This window comes from Balaenoptera acutorostrata, chromosome 6 (genome assembly GCF_949987535.1).
Source record: "Balaenoptera acutorostrata chromosome 6, mBalAcu1.1, whole genome shotgun sequence".
In the NCBI taxonomy this organism is placed as follows: Eukaryota; Metazoa; Chordata; class Mammalia; order Artiodactyla; family Balaenopteridae; genus Balaenoptera; species Balaenoptera acutorostrata.
The window spans coordinates 77,706,477-77,727,617 of NC_080069.1; the positions used below are offsets into that span (position 1 = coordinate 77,706,477).

General features: G+C 38.5%; 1 protein-coding gene across 1 annotated transcript in view; it reads left to right on the forward strand.

Moving 5' to 3' along the window:
* The window catches only part of GDA (guanine deaminase), a 137,393-nt gene that overhangs the window by 35,662 nt on the left and 80,590 nt on the right, over positions 1–21,141 (forward strand). Inside the window, exon 2 of the mRNA XM_007182265.2 lies at positions 15,526–15,614. Coding sequence (XP_007182327.1) covers positions 15,526–15,614 — 89 coding nt within the window. The remainder of the gene's footprint in view (positions 1–15,525; positions 15,615–21,141) is intronic.

Below are 21,141 nucleotides of genomic sequence, written 5' to 3' on the forward strand. Positions count from 1 at the left end.
TAGTTATTTGTACTCTTTTATCTTCCAGGTCACTTATCCGTTCTTCTGCCTCAGTTATTCTGCTGTTGATTCCTTCTAGAGAATTTTAAAATTTCATTTACTGTGTTGTTCATCATTGTTTGTTTGCTCTTTAGTTCTTCTAGGTCTTTGTTAAACATTTCTTGTATTTTCTCCATTCTATTTCCAAGATTTTAGATCGTGTTTACTATCATTACTCTGAATTCTTTTTCAGGTAGACTGCCTGTTTCCTCTTCATTTGTTTGGTCTGGTGGGTTTTTACCTTGCTCCTTCATCTGCTGTGTATTTCTCTGTCTTCTCATTTTGCTTAACTTACTGTGTGGGGTCTCCTTTTCAGAGTTGCAGGTTCGTAGTTCCTGTTGTTTTTGGTGTCTGCCCTCAGTGAGTAAGGCTGGTTCAGTGGGTTGTGTAGTCTTCCTGGTGGAGGGGAGTGGTGCCTGTGTTCTGGTGGATGAGGCTGGATCTTGTCTTTCTGGTGGGCAGGACCACGTCCGTTGGTGTGTTTTGGGTGTCTGTGAACTTATTGTGATTTTAGGCAGCCTCTCTGCTAATGGGTGGGGTTGTGTTCCTGTCTTGCTAGTTGTTTGGTATGGGGTGTCAAGCACTGTAGCTTGCTGGTCGTTGGGTGGAGCTGGGTCTTAGCATTGAGATGGAGATCTCTGTGAGAGCTTTCACCGTGTGATATTACGTGGGGCTGGGAAGTCTCTGGTGGTCCAATGTCCTGAACTTGGTTCTTCCACCTAAGAGGCTCAGGCCTGACACATAGTCAGAGCACCAAGACCCTGTCAGCCACATGGCTCAGAAGAAAAGGGAGAGAAAAAAAGAAAGAAAAATCAATAAATAAAATTATTGAAATAAAAAATATTATTATATTTTATTATTATATTATTATAATTATTATAATAATATAATTATTATATTATTATTTTTTATTTTTATATAAAAATAAAAAATTTTTAAAGTAATTAAAAAAAGAAAGAAAGAAAGAAGAGAGCAACCAAACCAATAAACAAATCTAACAATGATAACAAGTGCTAAAAACTATACCAAAAAACCCCAAAAAGGACTGACAGAACCCTAGGACAAATGGTAAAAGCAAAGCTATATAGACAAAATCACACAAAGAAGCATACACATACACACTCACAAAAAGAGAAAAAGGAAAAAAAAATATATACACAGAAAACAAAGAGAGCAACCAACCCAATAAACAAATATGCCAATGATAATAAGCTGTAAATACTAAACTAAGATAAACATAAAACCAGAAACAAAGTAGATGCAGAAAGCAAACCCCAAGTCTACAGTTGCTCCCAAAGTCACTGCCTCAATTTTGGGATGATTCCTTTTCTATTCAGGTATTCCACAGATGCAGTGTACATCAAGTTGATTGTGGAGATTTAATCCGCTGCTCCTGAGGCTGCTGGGAAGAATTTCCCTTTCTCTTCTTTGTTCACAGAGCTCCTGGGGTTCAGCTTTGGATTTGGCCCTGCCTCTGCATGTGGGTTGTCTGAGGGCATGTGTTCTTCACTCAGACAGGACAGGGTTAAAGTAGCAGCTGATTAGGGGGCTCTGGCTCTCAGGCCGGGGGGAGGGTGGGGTATGGAATGTGGGGCGAGCCTGCGGCAGCAGAGACCAGTGTGACGTTGCACCAGCCTGAGGCGCACCGTGTGTTCTCCCGGGGAAGTTGTCCCTGGATCACGGGACCCTGGCAGTGGCGGGCTGCACAGGCTCCCGGGAGGGGAGGTGTGGATAGTGACCTGTGTTTGCACACAGGATTCTTGGGGGCTGCAGCAACAGCCTTAGCATTTCATGCCCATCTCTGGTGTCTGCGCTGATAGCCACAGCTCGCGCCTGTCTCTGGAGCTCCTTTAGGTGGTGCTCTGAATCCCCTCTCCTCGCACACCCTGAAACAATGGTCTCTTGCCTCTTAGGCAGGTCCATACTTTTTCCGGATTCCCTCCCTGCTAGCTGTGGCACACTAGCCCCCTTCAGGCTGTGTTCACGCAGCCAGCCGCAGTCCTCTCCCTGGGATCTGACCTCTGAAGCCCGAGCCTCAGCTCCCAGCCCCCACCCGTCCGTGCCGGTGGGTGAGCAGATAAGCCTCTTGGGCTGGTGCGTGCTGGTCAGCACTGATCCTCTGTGCAGGAATCTCTCCACTTTACCCTCTGCACCGCTGTTACTGCGCTCTCCTCCGTGGCTCTGCAGCTTCCGCCCTCCACCACCCCCGTCCCTGCCATTGAAGGGGCTTCCTCGTGTGTGGAAACCTTTCCTCCTTCACAGCTCCCTCCCAGAGGTGCAGGTCCCGTCCCTATTCTTTTGTCTCTGTTTTTTCTTTTTTCTTTTGCCCTACCCAGGTACGTGGGGAGTTTCTTGTCTTTTGGGAAGTCTGAGGTCTTCTGCTAGTGTTCAGTAGGTGTTCTGTAGGAGCTGTTCCACATGTAGATGTTTTTTTGATGTATTTGTGGGGAGGAAGGTGATCTCCACATCTTAATCCTCCGCCATCTTGAAGGTCCCCTGTCCCATTATTCTTGATGTTAACTTTGTTCACTTGGTTAAGGTGGTATTTACTAGGTTTCTCCAGCATAAAATTACTGTTTTTCTCTGTAAGCTAAATTTTGTGGGAGATACTTTGAAATTATGTAAATATCCTGTTCCTTAACAAATTTTCACCCACTAGTTTTAACATTCATTGTTGATTTTTTGCATGAATCATTTATTACAATGATGGTTGCCAAATGCTCATTTTCTAATTCTGTCATTCCTTCCACATGTATTAAGTGGTATTCTACTGTAGGGAAGAACACTCTGTTATTCGTTCATTCATTTATTTAGACTCAAGGATTCATATTTTATTTATTGGGGTTTAATTCATTATTATTATTATTTATTTTGATGCTCAAATTGGCCTATATTTGGCTAGCAGGAGCTTCTTCAAGAGGGTTCCTAGGTGTTTTTTACCACTTTCCAATCGCATCTTTAGCATTTCCTCACTTTTGACACTTTTATTCCAGACTTATGTTGTACTTTCTGTGCTCCACCTGTAGTGTCATTCTGGTTCTTTCTAGTGGAGAATGGTGTGTAGAAACCAAGATCTGAGCATTAGGGGTGCTGATTAATACAGGGTGTCATTGTTTCTAGGCCCTTTTAGCAAACAGAGCTAGGAAGGATAGACATAGACACACACACACACACGCACACACACACACACATATATTTTTCTTGGTCATTTGGGCATTCCACAGATTACCAGTGTGAGCATTTCATATGATATGGATTTTGATGTTTTTAAAAAGTAACATTTACAGTAAGCAGAGGCCATGTGTGTGTGCACATGCATACACCTGTGCACGTATATGTATGTGTATATCCTTCTTAGCTCTATCTGCATATGTGTGTGCATACATGCACTTACTTGTTTATTTATTGATCTACCTAAGTTAAAAACCATGAGTTGACACAAATACCTCCAATTCAAATCCAGTATGACAGAGTTTGTTTTAGCCTTTCCCTTTTCCATTTTTGAAACTCCTTTCTGAGAAGCCTGGCTTTCATTATTCACAATATATTTACATACTTGCCTGTTACCCTCATGTGTAATCACCGTGGTGGCTGTCTCCTTAGCCACATCTCTGCACATTTAACTTGCCTCTTTGACTCTGTACTTCTCCAGTCCCAGTTCCCTTGGCACTGTTAGCCTTCTCAGTCTTGACCATCCCCTTCCCCCAACTGTCTCCATATTCCTGGCCCTAGCAGGCCCACCAACCTGGGCTGTATTAAGGGAAGGGAAGGAAGAGGAAAGACACTAAGAAATATATTATAAAGAAAAAGAAACGAAAGGGGAGAGCTGTTTTATTTATTTCTGTGTGAAATGCTGTTCTAAAAATATATAATAGTGTTGAGTAGCCCTTACTTCGAGGCTGACTGTGGTTCAAATTCTAAATTTACCTCCTACCAGGTGTGTAATCTTGGGCAAGGTACTTAACATCTGTGTGCCTCAGTTTTCTCACGTGTAAAATGGGGCTAGTAATAATACCTGTCTCATAGGGTTCTGGTGAGGTTTAAGTGAGTTAGTACATATAAAGTGTACAGGACAGTGTCTTGCACACAGTATTTTTATTATTATCAGACAACCTATCATTGTGAAATATGTTGGTTTTTTCTAATAAAAAATTACTAAATACCAATGAATCATTAGTGATGTCTTCAGTAGAGATAAGAAAAATTACTACAGTTACTTTGTCATCTATCAAAAAGTATATGTTTTCTACAGGAAAATAAGGCAGCCAGAATTGGTACTTTTCCAAGAGTTGTTTTTTTTTTTTTATTAAATCAGGCTCTGAAGTTAAAGGAAAAATCATTAAAAGTTATTGCCAAATAGAGATATTAGTCTAAGCCACGGGGATGGTTTTCAAATTATACAGTTTTAATTCGCATGCATCTTTTTAGGAGTCTGCATCAGAAGTTGGCAGTCTGTGGCCCACAGGTCAAATCTAGCCCATTGCCTGGTTTTTATATGGCCAGTGAGCTAAGTGTGGTTTTTACATTTTAAAAAAACTTATTTATTTTTATTGAAGTACTGTTGATTTACAGTGATGTGTCAGTTTCTGGTGTACAGCAAAGTGATTCAGTTTCATATATATATATATTTTTTTCTTTTTCATATTCTTTTCCACTATGGTTTATTATACGATATTGAATATTTCCTATGCTATACAGTAGGACCTTGTTTTTTTAATCTATTTTATATGTAGTAGTTTGTATCTGCTAATCCCAAACTCCTAATTTTTCCCTCCCCCACCCCCTTTCCCCTTTAGTAAGCATAAGTTTGTGTTCTATGTCTGTGAGTCTGTTTCAAAAGTAAGTTAATTTGTGTCATATTTTAGATTCTACATATAAGTGATATCATATGGTATTTGTCTTTCTCTTTCTGACTTACTTCACTTAGTATGATAACCTCTAGGTCCATTCATGTTGCTGCAAATGGCATTATTTCATTCTTTTTTACGGCTGAGTAGTATTCCATTGTGCATATATACTACATCTTCTTTATCCATTCATCTGTCAGTGGACATTTAGGTTGCTTCCATGTCTTGGCTATTGTAAATAGTGCTGCAGTGAACATTGGGGTGCATGTATCTTTTCTAATTATAGTTTTGTCTGGATATATGCCTAGGAGTGAAATTGCTGGATCATATGGCAACTCTGTTTTTAGTTTTGTAAGGAGGCTCCACACTGTTTTCCACAGCGGCTGCACCAATTTACATTCCCAACAATGTAGGAGGGTCCCCTTTTCTCCACACCCTCTCCAGCATTTGTTATTTGTAGCCTTTTTAATGATGGCCATTCTGACTGGTGTGAGGTGGTACTTTACTGTAGTTTTGATTTGTATTTCCCTAATAATTAGCAATGTTGAGCATCTTTTCATGTGCCTATTGATCATCTGTATGTCTTCTTTGGAGAAATCTCTATTTAGGTCTTCTGCCCATTTTTACATTTTTAAATGGTTTAAAAAAGTAAGAATATTTCATGACAAGTGAAAATTATGTAAAATGCAAATTTCATTTTCTAGAAGTAAAGTTTTATTGGAGCATAGCTACACCTATTTGTGTATATCTTATCTATGGCTGATCTTGCTCTACAGTGACCGGGTTGAATAGTTACAACAGAGACAATACGGTCCACAAAGACTAAAATACTTACTGTATGGCCCACTCTCACCACTATTATTCAACATAGTTTTGGAAGTTTTAGCCACAGCAATCAGAGAAGAAAAAGAAATAAAAGGAATCCAAATCGGAAAAGAAGAAATAAAGATGTCACTGTTTGCAGATGACATGATACTATACATAGAGAATCCTAAAGATGCTACCAGAAAACTACTAGAGCTAATCAATGAATTTGGTAAAGTAGCAGGATACAAAATTAATGCACAGAAAACTCTTGCATTCCTATACATTAATGATGAAAAATCTGAAAGTGAAATTAAGAAAACACTCCCATTTACCATTGCAACAAAAAAGAATAAAATATCTAGGAACAAACCTACCTAAGGAGACAAAAGACCTGTATGCAGAAAATTATAAGACACTGATGAAAGAAATTAAAGATGATACAAATAGATGGAGAGATATGCCATGTTCTTGGATTGGAAGAATCAACATTGTGAAAATGACTCTACTACCCAAAGCAATCTACACATTCAATGCAATCCCTATCAAATTATCAATGGCATTTTTTACGGAACTAGAACAAAAAATCTTAAAATTTGTATGGAGACACAAAAGACCCCGAATAGCCAAAGCAGTCTTGAGGGAAAAAAACGGAGCTGGAGGAATCAGACTCCCTGACTTCAGACTATACTACAAAGCTACAGGAATCAAGACAATATGGTACTGGCACAAAAACAGAAACATAGATCAATGGAACAGGATAGAAAGCCCAGAGATAAACACACACACCTATGGTCAACTAATCTATGACAAAGGAGGCAAGGATATACAATAGAGAAAAGACAGTCTCTTCAATAAGTGGTGCTGGGAAAACTGGACAGCTACATGTAAAAGAATGAAATTAGAACTCTCCCTAACACCATACACAAAAATAAACTCAAAATGGAATAAAGACCTAAATGTAAGACCAGACATTATTAAACTCTTAGAGGAAAACATAGACAGAACACTCCATGACATAAATCACAGCAAGATCCTTTTTGACCCACTGCCTAGAGAAATGGAAATAACACAAATAAACAAATGGGACCTAATGAAACTTAAAAGCTTTTGCACAGCAAAGGAAACCATAAACAAGACGAAAAGACAACCCTCAGAATGGGAGAAAATATTTGCAAATGAAGCAACTGACAAAAGATTAATCTCCAAAATTTACAAGCAGCTCATGCAGCTCAATATCAAAAAAACAAACAACCCAATCCAAAAATGGGCAGAAGACCTAAATAGACATTTCTCCAAAGAAGATATACAGATTGCCAACAAACACATGAAAGAATGCTCAACATCATTAATCATTAGAGAAATGCAGATCAAAAGTACAATGAGATATCATCTCACACCGGTCAGAATGGCCATAATGAAAAAATCTACAAACCATAAATGCTGGAGAGGGTGTGGAGAAAAGGGAACCCTCTTGCACTGCTGGTGGGAATGTAAATTGATACAGCCACTATGGAGAACAGTATGGAGGTTCCTTAAAAAACTAAAAATCGAACTACCATACGACCCAGCAGTCCCACTACTGGGCATATACCCTGAGAAAACCATAATTCAAAAAAGAGTCATGTACCACAATGTTCATTGCAGCTGTATTTACAGTAGTCAGGACACGGAAGCAACCTAAGTGTCCATCAACAGATGAATGGATAAAGAAGATGTGGCACATATATACAATGGAATGTTACTCAGCCATAAAAAGAAACCAAATTGAGTTATTTGTAGTGAGTTGGATGGACCTAGAGTCTGTCATACAGAGTGAAGTAAGTCAGAAAGAGAAAAACAAATACCGTATGCTAACACATAGATATGGAATCTAAGAAAAAAAAAAAAAGGTCATGAAGAACCTAGGGGCAAGACGGGAATAAAGTCACAGACCTACTAGAGAATGGACTTGAGGATATGGGGAGAGGGAAGGGTAAGCTGGGACAAAGTGAGAGAGTGGCATGGACATATATACACTACCAAATGTAAAATAGATAGCTAGTGGGAAGCAGCCGCACAGCACAGGGAGATCAGCTTGGTGCTTTGTGACCACCTAGAGGGGTGGGATAGGGAGGGTGGGAGGGAGGGAGACGCAAGAGGGAAGAGATATGGGGGATATATGTATATGTATATGTATATGTATAACTGATTCACTTTGTTATAAAGCAGAAACTAACACACCATTGTAAAGCAATTATACTCCAATAAAGATGTTAAAAAAAAAGTGTGCTGACTCTTGGTTTATACTGTTAGAGAAGCAGTCACAGAGGTCTAGAAGAATCTCAGAGAAGATGGGTCTAGTCCAGCAAGATACTCCTGTCTTGCTTGGTGACCCTAGACAAGTCACATATCCTGGTCTGTTTCCTCATCTGTGAAATGAGAATATTGGACCTGAAGATCTAAGTCCTTCATGCTACCCTTCGGTGCCTTCGTAACATGAATTCACTCGATTCTACTTTTATAGGCTGACAGTTTATTTTAAAAAGCAGTCTCCCTTCATCTTTTCCATTAATCTGTTTGATATGAATTGAGCTAATATGGCAGTTGTCATCTCTGTCCAAAAGCTTCAGAAATCATTGAGACCTCACATTTTTATCTGATTTTATCTCCCATTACTGTGCCTGAGTGGATTTTGTGTTGCAGTATATATTATCTTATTTTGTTAGATGGCCAAGCTATTTCACAATGGCCCAAAGAGCAGTTTACTCTGTTCCATAGCAACAAGCCTTTTGCCCGCATTTGCCATCTGGTGTTTGAAGCCTGTATCTTGTGGAGATTTTTTTCATTAGCTGACGGTCATTACTCATCTGCTTTTGGCTTTAGTATATCTGACATTCTCATTATTGCTCATCCTAAATAGTCTCTGTTTTAAGTAAGAGAGCACTTGGAGTTGTTTGCTTAATAGAAGGGATTCAATTTCCTCATCTGGAAAACAAGGCGGTTGGATGAGAAGGTTCCTGCTAGTTGGCACCGTCTATGATTTTATGAAACTTGGGTTTTAATGACTTATGTATGTGATTGACAGCCCACCTAGACTGTGGTCTGTGAAAAGGAAGGCCATGCCATGATAGGCTCTCTTGATGATGAATAACTGAGTAAGTGAATGAATGGCCACATCAGCCCAGGTAACATCAGGATGAGAGAGCCATTGCCCCATAAAAGCAATACCAATGATATTTTGTAATTTTTCCACATTCATTTTCCACAGTATTTTTAGAGGTTTCCTAAAAATAAATCTCAAGGCCGTGACCTACAAAGCCCCTTGCTACCTCCTCCATCTGATTTTTTACTACTCTTTCTTCTAGTCTTTATACTATATCCCCAGTGGTCATCCTGGTATTTCAAAACATGCCAAGCATCTAATTTAAGTTTAATTTAAATATACATATCAGGGTCCTTGTACTGGCTGTTCCCTCTGCCTGGAATGCCGTTTCAAGAATATGCAAGTGGTTTATTCCCTTCATGCAAATCTGTGCTCAAACATCATCTCTCAGAGAGACTATCACATCCCACATCTTATTTTATCCATTTACTTTGCTTTATTTTTCATCATAGCACTCACTAATATATTCAATGTGTCTTATATTCATCTATCAATTTATTGTTCCTAGCCCCTGGAATAGTGCTTTGCACACAGGAGTCACTCAAGCAGTAATTGTTGAGTGAATACATGAATGAGAACAAGAAAAAAAAATCTATTAAGTACTTGATTTGTGAATTAAGGCTCTCTCCAACTCCACTGTTAAAATACACACCTGTTTATAACACAACTTGTAGTTTTTTGCCTCTATGCCTCTGCACCTATCATTATTTACCCCTTCTATCCCTTTCCCACTAATTCTGGATACTTACTAAGTCCCAAATCCTACCCCTCATTGTCTGAGTTCTGCCTTTTCTTTGAAACCTTCACTGATCCCGCCCACTATCTCTTCATCTGAACTGGTGGGGCCAATGGCACTCTGTCATCATGCCCTCCCCCATCTGATTCATTATCTATCTCTGCATGTCTTAACTCCCCAACCATAGGCTCTATGAGTAGAGATTATTTTTATGTATTTCTATTTTGTTTTACTTTATATTTGCATGTATATTTTAAATGGAATTGACTTTATTGTTTTAGATAGAATAAAACATTTACTATTAACAATTTTGAATCTGCAAAGATATAAAGATGAAAGCAAAAATTACCCCCAAATTCTACTGTAAAGAGAAAATAACCACTGTGAACGTTTAGACACACCAACCCAACACACACACACAGACACACACACACATACACACACCATATTCTTATAAAAAATTGGATACCATATATGTTATCTAGTACCTTGAATTATTTTTTTGCATTTTTAAAAAAAACTTAAGATTATATCGAGGATAATTCAGTAAATATGTCTTCACTGATACTTCTAATTGCTGCAGTTTCATCATATTTAACCAATCCCTTATTTGACTGACTTTGAAATTATTTGCAGTTTTTAGCTATTGCAAATGTTTGATGTATATTTTTGGGGTAAGTGGGATGAGAGATTTGAAGAGAGGGTAGACTTGAAATCATCATGGTGGAGGGGTGGAACATGAATTGACTAGAGAAATACTCTTCACATTTTTTTTTACTAATGTTCCCCCTAAAAGAATTTTGAAAAATTCTGTTTGCTTTTGCATTTTTATAAGTTGATATGTATAGTTGTTATTAAATTTTAAAATGTTTAAAGCTTATAATTTCTGGCAAATTGTAAATATATACATGTTAAAATTAAGCTATGCTATTACTTTTTAAAAGATGTCTCATGGAATCAAAATATAGTGGTTTGATATCTACCTTAATCTATTTTTCAAAAAATCATGAACTAGCTCCTTATTAATGATCTGAAATGGTATACAGTCCCTTTTTCTTCTAGAATTGCTAATTCTATTCTCCTTTTCTTACAGAGTTTGTGCTAATACAATATAGTTTTACACTTCAAAGCCTTTTACTGGTCAACCATTGCAATGAAATTTGTGTGCATAAATTTAAATATTTAAAATTTTCTGGGACCACAAGGAAATTTTTAAATGTGTATTACACATTTTGAAAAGTAATTTGTTAAATGTATTAATAAAATAAAAAAGCTGTTTTTTTCTTCCAACTAGGTAATGTATCTATGGATGAGTGTTACTTGTTGGTAGAATTAAATAGGAGCAGTATCAATTTTTTTCTTATTTTTCATTTTTATAGATGTAAGTTCTGAGAAACATTTTCATATTAATCAAGTAGATGGGAATGGGCAGAGTTTTGTTATAGCAATTTTCCTCAATCCTTTGAACTCCGTTTGAGTTATTTGATAAAAAAATTGTGTATAAATTTATTACCAAAAAATACTTCTAATGATCTGTCAGTGGATAAGCAATTAGGCCTCCTGTCAGTTTTATTGACAGTAAAGACAGGGCTGGAGAAATGTCTTAGGGGGCCAGGCACAGACATTGGTTGGAGCACCTTTGAACTTGATGACTATGGATATTCTGTCTACTGTGTGGTGTGCTTGCCCCAGTGCTGCTTGGCTTCTCAGGTGCAGCCCAGAGAAGCAGGGCTGGGTTTCGTCAGGGTTGAAAATTCAGCACATGTGTGTTCACTAAAAGATATTAGAAATATGAAAAAATAGCTGGTGGAATCCAGGCTGGACAAGGAAAGTGGTGAAAGATGGACTGGGGGAAAGTAGAGAGGAGAAAGTAAAGGGAGGGCTCTTTAAGGTGGATGATTGTTTGGAATAACTGAAGTGGCAAACAGGAAAAAGAGGGAATGGTGGTCAGTTGTGTGATTCCGTAGTTTTAGAGGTAGAGCAGTTACGGGTCGTGAACATGCCCAAGGTGTGGCCATGACGTGAAGTTCATAAACTTCATTTGTTCATAAACAGATCACATGAAGATAAGTTCATGGAAATAGGTGCTATGATCTCAAAAGGGTTGTCCATGTTGATATGATAAGGAGTGAAGGCAGGGCTTGCAGTGGAGAGATAGAGTGTGGGGCAGGCATCAACAGATTTGAACAGTGAGAGAAGGTTGGTAAAGCAGAACAACAAAGAAAGAGGAAGAATGCCTTGAAAGCTGAAAGGAGTGGGTCTTAAGGGAGCTTTGCATATTTACAAGAAGCTGCAGGAAACATGGTTTAGAAATGGCCATGGTGGGTATGGAAACTCATTGCCTGACCCTGATGTATGAATACCTGTCATTTGAGAAGTGTAGGGGAGGCCATGTCCTCAGGGAAGAGCCCCAGTTATCAGGAGGGAGAAACTCAGAGCAGATATTGAAGACACAGGGAAATTTGCTGTTGATGGATGGGCAGTAACAAGAGGTCACAGTGAAGTGGAGAGTGGTAGGAGCAGGTCCGGAACAAGAAAGTAGCACAGAGCTTTTTGAAGAGAATGTTACAGATCAAGATCCCTGCTGTGTATTTGAGGAGCAGGTGAATTCTAGTTTTCATGTTGACTGAAGAAAACAGAAAAGAGGGCAGGTGGATTTAGCCCAGTGGTCTCTGAGGAGTAGGGCCTTTGCCCAGCTACTCAACATCAGCTCTAAGTTCATTGAAGATGTGTCTTGCTTGGTTGAAATAATTGAGGCTTACATGCTGCAGACATGCTGAATTATTATTTTATCGTATTTTTGCTTTTTATTGCCAGTATATCATTGGGATTATTTTTGCGTCTGTATTTATTATTATTTATTTAGTAATTATGTTACAAAAGGCATTGGCTTATATTATAATTTTCATTCTCTGTATATCTGTGTTTATGTATATTGTGTATTTTTTTAGGTTTTGGTATGAGGATTATGGTAGCTTTTAGAAATAGGTGTCCATTGTTTTCCATGCTCTGGAGCTCTTAGCACAGACATTATCTGTTCTTTGTAAGCTAGAAAGAACTTTGCTATAAAATTCTCTGAATGTGGGCTTCCCTGGTGGCGCAGTGGTTGAGAATCTGCCTGCTAATGCAGGGGACACGGGTTCGAGCCCTGGTCTGGGAAGATCCCACATGCCACGGAGCAGCTGGGCCCGTGAGCCACAATTGCTGAGCCTGCGCGTCTGGAGCCTGTGCCCCGCGACGGGAGGGGCCGCGATAGAGAAAGGCCCGCGCACCGCGATGAAGAGCGGTCCCCGCACCGCGATGAAGAGTGGCCCCCGCTTGCCGCAACTGGAGAAAGCCCTCGCACGAACCGAAGACCCAACACAGCCAAAAAATAAAATAAATAAATAAATAAAAAATCAAGTAAAACTTAAAAAAAAAAAAAAAAATTCTCTGAATGTGTGCTATCTAATATGGCATAATAAGCACCTGAAATGCGGCTAATATGACTGAGGAACTGAATTTTTAAATTTATTATTTTTATTTTAAATTTAATTTCTCATTTAAAAACTGATACTCATCTCAGTGTTTCAGTGTTTTGGGGACAAACTGGTTATGTGAGTCTATGTTTTGTAGATTATGTAAAGTCTAAATATACAGATGAAGTATTTCTAATGAAAATTTACCAGCCAGATTGAAATGTACTTTAAATGCAAAATATACCCTGGATTTTAAAGACTAAGAAAAAGTGAAATCAATAACTTTTACATTGATTTTTATGTTGACATAATAATTTTTTGTCATGGCCACCTATGTTGTTAAATAAAAGATGTTATTAAAATTAATTTTACTGTTCCTTTTTACACTTTTAGTGTGGCTATTAGAAAATTTAAAATTATAAATGTGGCTTGCATTTGTGACAGGCATTATATTTCTATTAGACAGCATGGTTCTTTTTTTTTTTTTTTAAACATCTTTATTGAAGTATAATTGCCTTACAATGGTGTGTTAGCTTCTGCTTTATAACAAAGTGAATCAGTTATACATATACAATATGTTCCCATTTCTCTTCCCTCTTGCATCTCCCTCCCTCCCACCCTCCCCATCCCACCCCTCTAGGTGGTCACAAAGCACCGAGCTGATCTCCCTGTGCTATGCGGCTGCTTCCCACTAGTTATCTATTTTACATTTGGTAGTGTATATATAGACAGCATGGTTCTGAACCATGAGCTTTCCTAAAAGGAAGTAAAACTTCCTCAGTTTCTTTTTTTTTTTAATTTTCATATCTGCTTTTATTTATTTACTTATTTTTAATTAATTTTTTTGGACTATAGTTGATTTACAATGTTGTGTTAGTTTCTACTGTACAGCAAAGTGAATCAGTTTTACATATACATATATCCACTCTTTTTTTAGATTCTTTTTCCATTTAGGTCATTACAGAGTATTGAGTAGAGTTCCCTGTGCTATGCAGCAGTTCCTTATTAGTTATCTATTTTATATATAGTAGTGTGTATTTGTCAATCCCAATCTCCCAATTTATCCTTCTCCTCATTTTCTTATAGAGTTACTGGTTCATTCAGTTTTCCTATCTCTCCAGAATAAATTTTGATCATTTACATCTTCCTCAAAAGTATTTATTTCAAATATATGAATATAGTACTTTGCAAATATTTCCTTCCTCCCTCCCTCCCTCCCTTCCTTTCGGTAATGGTAAATGGTAAATCAGCTCTAAGATACATTGATAAAATTCTGTTTTTGTGATTTTCAATTAATTTTGTATCTGCTTTGACATTTATTGATTCAAATATATTTTTAGAATCATCAAATTACTTTTCCTTATTTGTAGGAATTACATTTTTATTTTCTCTTCTGATAAAAATCCCTGTTTTTTAAAAAAGGATATCATCAATTAATAGAGAAGTCAATATTTATTTTATTTTATTTTCTGTTCCACAAACTATTTTTCCTGCAGTATATTGCCTTGCTTCTAATTGTTTAGATACATTTTATATAACAGTTTTCTTTCAATATTTCATGTTCCATGAAACATTTATTTTTACAATATTGCATTTAAAAATGAAACAGGATATGTCCTGCACATATATTTCATTTTTCTTTGTCCTTTCTTGCTTTGCAATCCACTTTTACAGAGAAAGCAATCACACTGTACTTAAAAAGAATCAACAGTAGATGCAATGTATCTACCATTTAAATGTTCCAGGGATGTGCTAACTTCTTAATTGAAATTACCATATTTAGCCTTCACAGTAGCTCTGTGAAGTATGTACTGATGGTATCCTCAGTTTGCAGATGGGGAAACCAGACCAAGAGGGATTGGAACCCATCCAGGGTTTCCCACCTATTGCCCATGGACTCACATGCTCCATGGGAGAGATCATTCTGTTAGTTTCTCATGCACAATACTAGAAGAATATAGCAGACCTCTTTATAGCAGATGTCTAGCATCAGAACATCAACATAGTTCATGCTAAGATTCCATTGTCAGGCAATTATTACATGCAGTTATGTTCAGTGTTAATAAATTGTCCCATGGTATACTACTACTGTGTTCTGGACTTGGGTTTCCTATAACAGCCTAACAAAAATCTTTCATTCATCTGCAGTGAGGTACACTTTCTATAAACAATTGTTTCCTTTAATCATTTGGTGGGTGGGGAGAAATAGATACCAATTAGCCATTTTTAATACTGTGTATCTTCAAATTAGAATTTTTGAAGTCTTACTTATATCTATAGAATGGCAGAAAAGGAGAAATTTCATACAGTTTACTTCTTTGGGCAAGCAAAGGCAAATCCCTGTCTTTTTGCCTCTGAACTCTATCCCATTTGCTGTCAAATACCTTTTAAAATTAATTTAGCTATGGTATAGTCTCTTTTAAGATTTAGATAGTTAATAACAACAAATGACTATGGTTCATTAATTTGTGATTCTTTTCTTTCTTTTTTTTAAAGATAGTGTTTTTGGAAGAAGCATCCCAACAAGAAAAGCTGGCCAAAGAATGGTGCTTCAAGCCATGTGAAATAAGAGAACTGAGCCACCAGTAAGTCAGAGCCAACATTTTCCCCTTTTACTTGATGCTGTTAACTAGTCTCAAATGATAACCTGTCTTGAGAGACAGAGAGGCTTTTTTTTTTTTTTTTGAAGGATGAGGTGGGAACGAGAAGGTAAATAGAGAACATGGAGCTGAAAGACAGAAACTTTGAAAACTAGAGGCTGCCATCATTCATTTACTTCTTCAGCAAATATTTGTTGAGCTTATTATGTGTAAGAATAGGATCTGGAGGTGAAAATGATCTACAGAGCCTTGGTCCTCACTGGGTTTATGGACCATGGGGAACAGGGAGCATAAACAAGTGCACAGATATGTAAGCATGACAGTGAAGCCTTCTATAAAGGAAGTAACAAGGGAGCATGATAGAGATAAACTAGTGCGGTGGAGGGGAGTTTGGGGAGGAATAACTCTGACAGTGTGCTTAGGGAAGACCTATTTCCAAAAGTGCATTTGAGCTACGATTTTATGTTCCAGCTACTTTAGTGGTTAATATTTGTGCCAAATGTGTTTCCTGTTGATTGGTCTACTCTCTTCATAGCCTGGGTGATTTGTCTTATAGAAATGGGAATACTTCTTTTGAACTCAAAAGATTTTGTCTAGTTTCAGGCCAAGTATGTTTCCAAAGTCAATAAAAGTTCCAAAGTCAACCAAAATCGTTTTCATTCTAAAAACACTTTTATAACTTGGGAAGTGGCTTTAGAGTAATGTAGTGGGAACACTGAATTAGGAATTAGAACACCTGCCACGAATCCTCACCCTACAGCTCTGCAGCTGTTAGATGGAAAGCAAGCCACTTCCCCTCTTTGAGCTCGTCTCCTGGGCTGTTGGCAAAGGATTGTCCTAGATTGTGGTAGACACCTTGTCCACTGCAGGAGGACTGTGAATTGGGTTCCCCCTTAGGCTTTGAGGCAGAGGAGCTGGCCACAGTCCAGAGAGATGGGGTGACTGACCCTAAAGTTTTGTTGCATTTATACTCACATCTCCTCCTCCTTCCCTCTCTGTGCTGCCTCCCTGTTGGCTTAGAAGCATGTGGCCAATGGGCATGCAGATGAGTCCAATGGGCATGGAGGTCATTTTAGGCACCTCTGCTGTTGCCATCTGTTTCCTCTGCTAGATTTTCTTGAGAATATATGTTGAGCAATAACTGACATTTGTAAGTCACCTTCTTGCGTTGCTTTGTCATGAAGGATTAGAAGGTGGCTTGGGAGTGGATGAGATGGAGGTTGGGAGAGGGTGGGAGGATGGTGGAGTGGCTGGAGGGTGAGGAGTGAGGTGAACACGTGTGTGGGTCTTCATATCCTTTGGTCCCTCTTTATGAGGCTGCTTTTGGAGTTAAATCCATCTAACAAATGCATATTCCAGGAGACCTATAAGCACTACACACAGAAAAGTGGGAAGGTAAGAAAAAATGTGAACTTTGGTGGAAGACTAAAATCTTTGAAGAAAAATTATATTTAAAATGCAAAGTGATTTTTATATCAAACCTATAAGATAGGTACAGTTGAATTTCTTCAAGTCAGGATTAAAATACATGATGTCTCTGACAGTCTGTTAAATAGAGTCAATGTACCTACAGGTATCTCAGCACCGTGTGGATTTTTTTTAAATGAAAATTACAGCTGGAGCACTCTGAGCCGTGCTTTGATAGGAGTGGATCAGACTATGACCATGGACCAGAGAGAGGTTGACAGGGCCAGGATTAGGGTGAAGCAAGTGAGGCATTCACCTTGAGCACAGAATTTAAGGATGTTGGGGAAGGCAAAAAACTTACTAATCAAGATAAATAATACTTTAATGCAGTATTTTTAAAAATCAAAATTAATGCAAAAAACCCACAATGAACAAAATACCAAAATTTTTAATAAGGACAAGATGTTGTTGTTTGTTTCACACCCTTGCATTTTTGTGCAATGAAAGAGTGGTTTTCAAACAGCCCAAGATTCCCAGGCCCTTGGGACCATTGCATCCCCAGCAGTGCATGTTGATGAGGGTTGCCAATAGTGTGCAAGCAGACTGAGTAACTTAAGCTATTATATAGAAGGTCATGTGTTTTGATTGTAGGGCTTTTTCTACCATTTTCCACTTGGTTAAAAGACAGGTGGATGTTCTGACACGTGTATATAGGGGCACATATTGTTCTTTTTCCTCAGGTTCTGATACAGCCTAGGCAGCACTGCAAGTTTGGGATGTGGAGTTGATGGTTTTTATCTGGGGAAAGTTGAGATTTTCTAAGGAAGTTAGGATAGTGATTAAGTAAAGTGAAAAGAGCAAAGTGGAAAAGCAGAAGGAGAAAGGAGAGCTTTTTCACCTTCTCCTGCTTCAGGCTTCAAGCCCCCCTGCTTTGCCTGCAGTTTGACTTTTGATGGCAACCATTTAGCTGCAAGTGCTATCTTGAGTGGAGTTCTAAGCCTGGCTGGGCCACTCATCATCCTCAAGCTTCCTTTGTTCTTTCCGTAGATGAGTAGCTGGGCTCAGTGACCACTAATCTCACGTGCAGCTCTGACGGTCCACACACTCCTGCCTGTACTGCTATCTGTAATAATCCTGGAATATAATTTTGATTATGTGAATGTTTCTATTAATAAGCATTTCATAATACTTCCTGTTTCCTAAAAAGGATTGCTAGGCTTTCTGGATGAAAGTTAAACTTCTGATACAGTAAATCCTTGCTCCCTGTCAGCTCTGAAGACTTTGTGTCCTGTGTTATCTCCTTTACTTCTTTCATCTCTGGTACCTTCAGAATATGCTCAGATTTCTCCTACATGGAAAACAAAAAGTGACTTTCACTCTTCCCCTACATTACCATTCTAACTTTCACTACCGAATAGTTTTTGCCCAGTACTTTCTCTACACCTGTCTTTCCTGTTCATGGCTCTCTCCTCAGCACCTAGGACAGTAACTAAAACATACTAGGACTGGGTAAGTACTTAGATAGTAAAGGACTGAATCCATGTGAAATCAGGTGGCTCCCCAATCATTGTATGGAAATGAGAGCTCGCAGGGTCTGGACTCTTGCAGTTTTTAACACTGGTCACTGTCCTGCACTCCTTCCCTAAATTGCTGTCCTCAACACCTCTCTGTCATAGGTCTCTATCTTCCTGACAATGGTTCCGTCTAGATTGAGCACGACCTTCTCTTCCTCAATCCTGCTCTTTAAGTGGAGGCTACTGCTCAAGGTTTAGTTTCATTCTTTCTTCCACAGAAATCTCTGGCACCACCAACTTCTAGGGCTACCTAATCAGGGGAGACTCTCCAATCTGAATGCCATCTTTAACTCTGTGACCTCTTATCCCATGTGTTCAATTGCTTTTTGGAGACTTGGAGGTCATAATTTGACTGTAGGCTTAGTATGACATTGTCCCTCCCTGAAAGTGGACTTTCCTTTTAAATTCTCTGTACTTTATGTCATTTATTCAGCATCACATGCTCAGAAACTTACTCTGACTCTTTCCTCTGCTACCTAGAGCTAATAAAAATCAAGTTCTTTCTCTCATATTTATCCTTTTCCTTTATTCAGAAATGCTCTCATGCTTGAGAGATTGAAAGAGTGTCCCCACACGTGCCTGCCACCACCAGATTCAACTTCCTAAACCTGGGGTTCAATATGTCACAGTTCTGCCAAAGAAGATAAAAAACAAAGGATCAAATATTCTCATGATCCCCTCCCTCTTGGCTACTTGTCTTATTTTTCTTTGGACTCAAGGTGTAGCAGAGTTTCTTAAACATAGTAGATACTTGGGAAATATTATTTGATTGAACAATTCAACTACATGAAGAAGTCATACTGCCATTCCATGTTATGATGGTGGGGACAGTAAAAGCCCCAAGGACTGAAGTGTTCTGGAGAGGTCAGTGACTGACACCGAAGAGGAATCTGTATTTCCTTCTCCCTCTCTGCATGCCCCCACGTTGTAGGCCCACTTACTGCAGCCTTCTTGACGTACTTGTAGGTTGTCACTGCTTTTCATTTCCAGAGTGAATGAAAAATTCAGAGGGTAGTGACCAAGAATACTGAGGCTACTGCCTGGGTTTGAGTCTAGGCTCTAGAGCTGAAGTTGAATGATTACTTTTTTCAAGCTATTTAAATTTCCTGCGCTTGAGTTTACTCTTGTGAAGATGGGGATTACAATACTACTTCTTAAGTTTGTTGTGAGCATTACATCATCATCACAACTAATTTTTTTGGTGCTTTCCATTATCTAGGCACTGTTTTTGCAAATATTAACTCAATCCTCACAACAGCCCTACGGTGAAACTACTATCTCCGTTTTTTGTAAGGGGAAACTGAGTCACAGAGCAGTTAAAGAATATGTTGAATATCCCACTACTGGTTTATGGTGGGGCATAAATTCAAAATCAGGCAGTATCAGTCAAGAATGTGTATACTCAAACCCTATAATAAACCGCCTTCCACAAATAAGATGATGTACGTAGAATGCTGTGCCCAGTGCCCAGTACATGGCCGACTTCAGTAAACATTACCTGCTGTCACCATCATCATTATCATCTTCACCACCATTCCTAGTTCTCATTTTTAAAAAATAAAGCATTTATAGATATCCGTGGCTTTATTTGTCTTCCATTTAGGTGGTATACATTTGAATTGGTACTATATGGGATTCTTTATTATGTCCAATTCTGAGTTCAAGTTCCTTATGTATATAAAAATGTAACTAATATTTCCTTGCGGTGATGGTGGTGGTGGTGGTGCATACTGTATTTTAACAAATATCTGCTTGGATGCAATTAGACACTTAATAGACACCAGTGAACCAGATTATTTCTTTTTTTTTTTTTTTTAATTTCTTTAGAAAAGCTTTAAGTATCTATTAGCATTGGGCTGCCTCAATTCTGTGGGCAGTGCCTCTGAAAACTCTAAAAAACATCGTTCTAGGACTTGCTGTTATAAGAGTTAACAGAAATAGGAAAATTGATGGGTGGAACAGTGGAGTGATCAGAAACATCTGGAGAGTGGTTGTCATAGCACTGCATCTATATCTTCACTTAACTGTTTATACCACTCACCCACTGACACTCTCGTCTTCTCAGATTGCCCTTCCCTAACCAGCCTCAGTTTGCTCTTGTTGCTTCTGTTTCAGAACTCAGCCCCTCCATCACATGGGACAGGACTAGATTTCTTGCAGTCAGCCAAGGCCAAGATGACCATTGGGACTAAAATTGTGGCCATTCTGTTTCTCATCATCAGCCATCCTTAGTGACTTGTGTGTAATTCCTCATCATGGCTCTAGAAGTTTTGGCCTCCTCTCTCACCTTTGCCCTCTGTCCTACAACCCCCAATTGTGAGAACAAAGTCATACGATTAAACTGTAGCTTCACGCATTTCTTGTGCCAACGACTGCTTTGCTTCTGCTCAGTGCTGTGGTTTTTCCTCCTTTCATGATCTCTGGTAAACTTTACACCAAGACATTCCAATTTAGGACTGTTATCTCTCCTAGCAGAGTTTCATTGTTATTTTCTGATCTCTAAATAATAGAATAATTTACATTCATCTGAT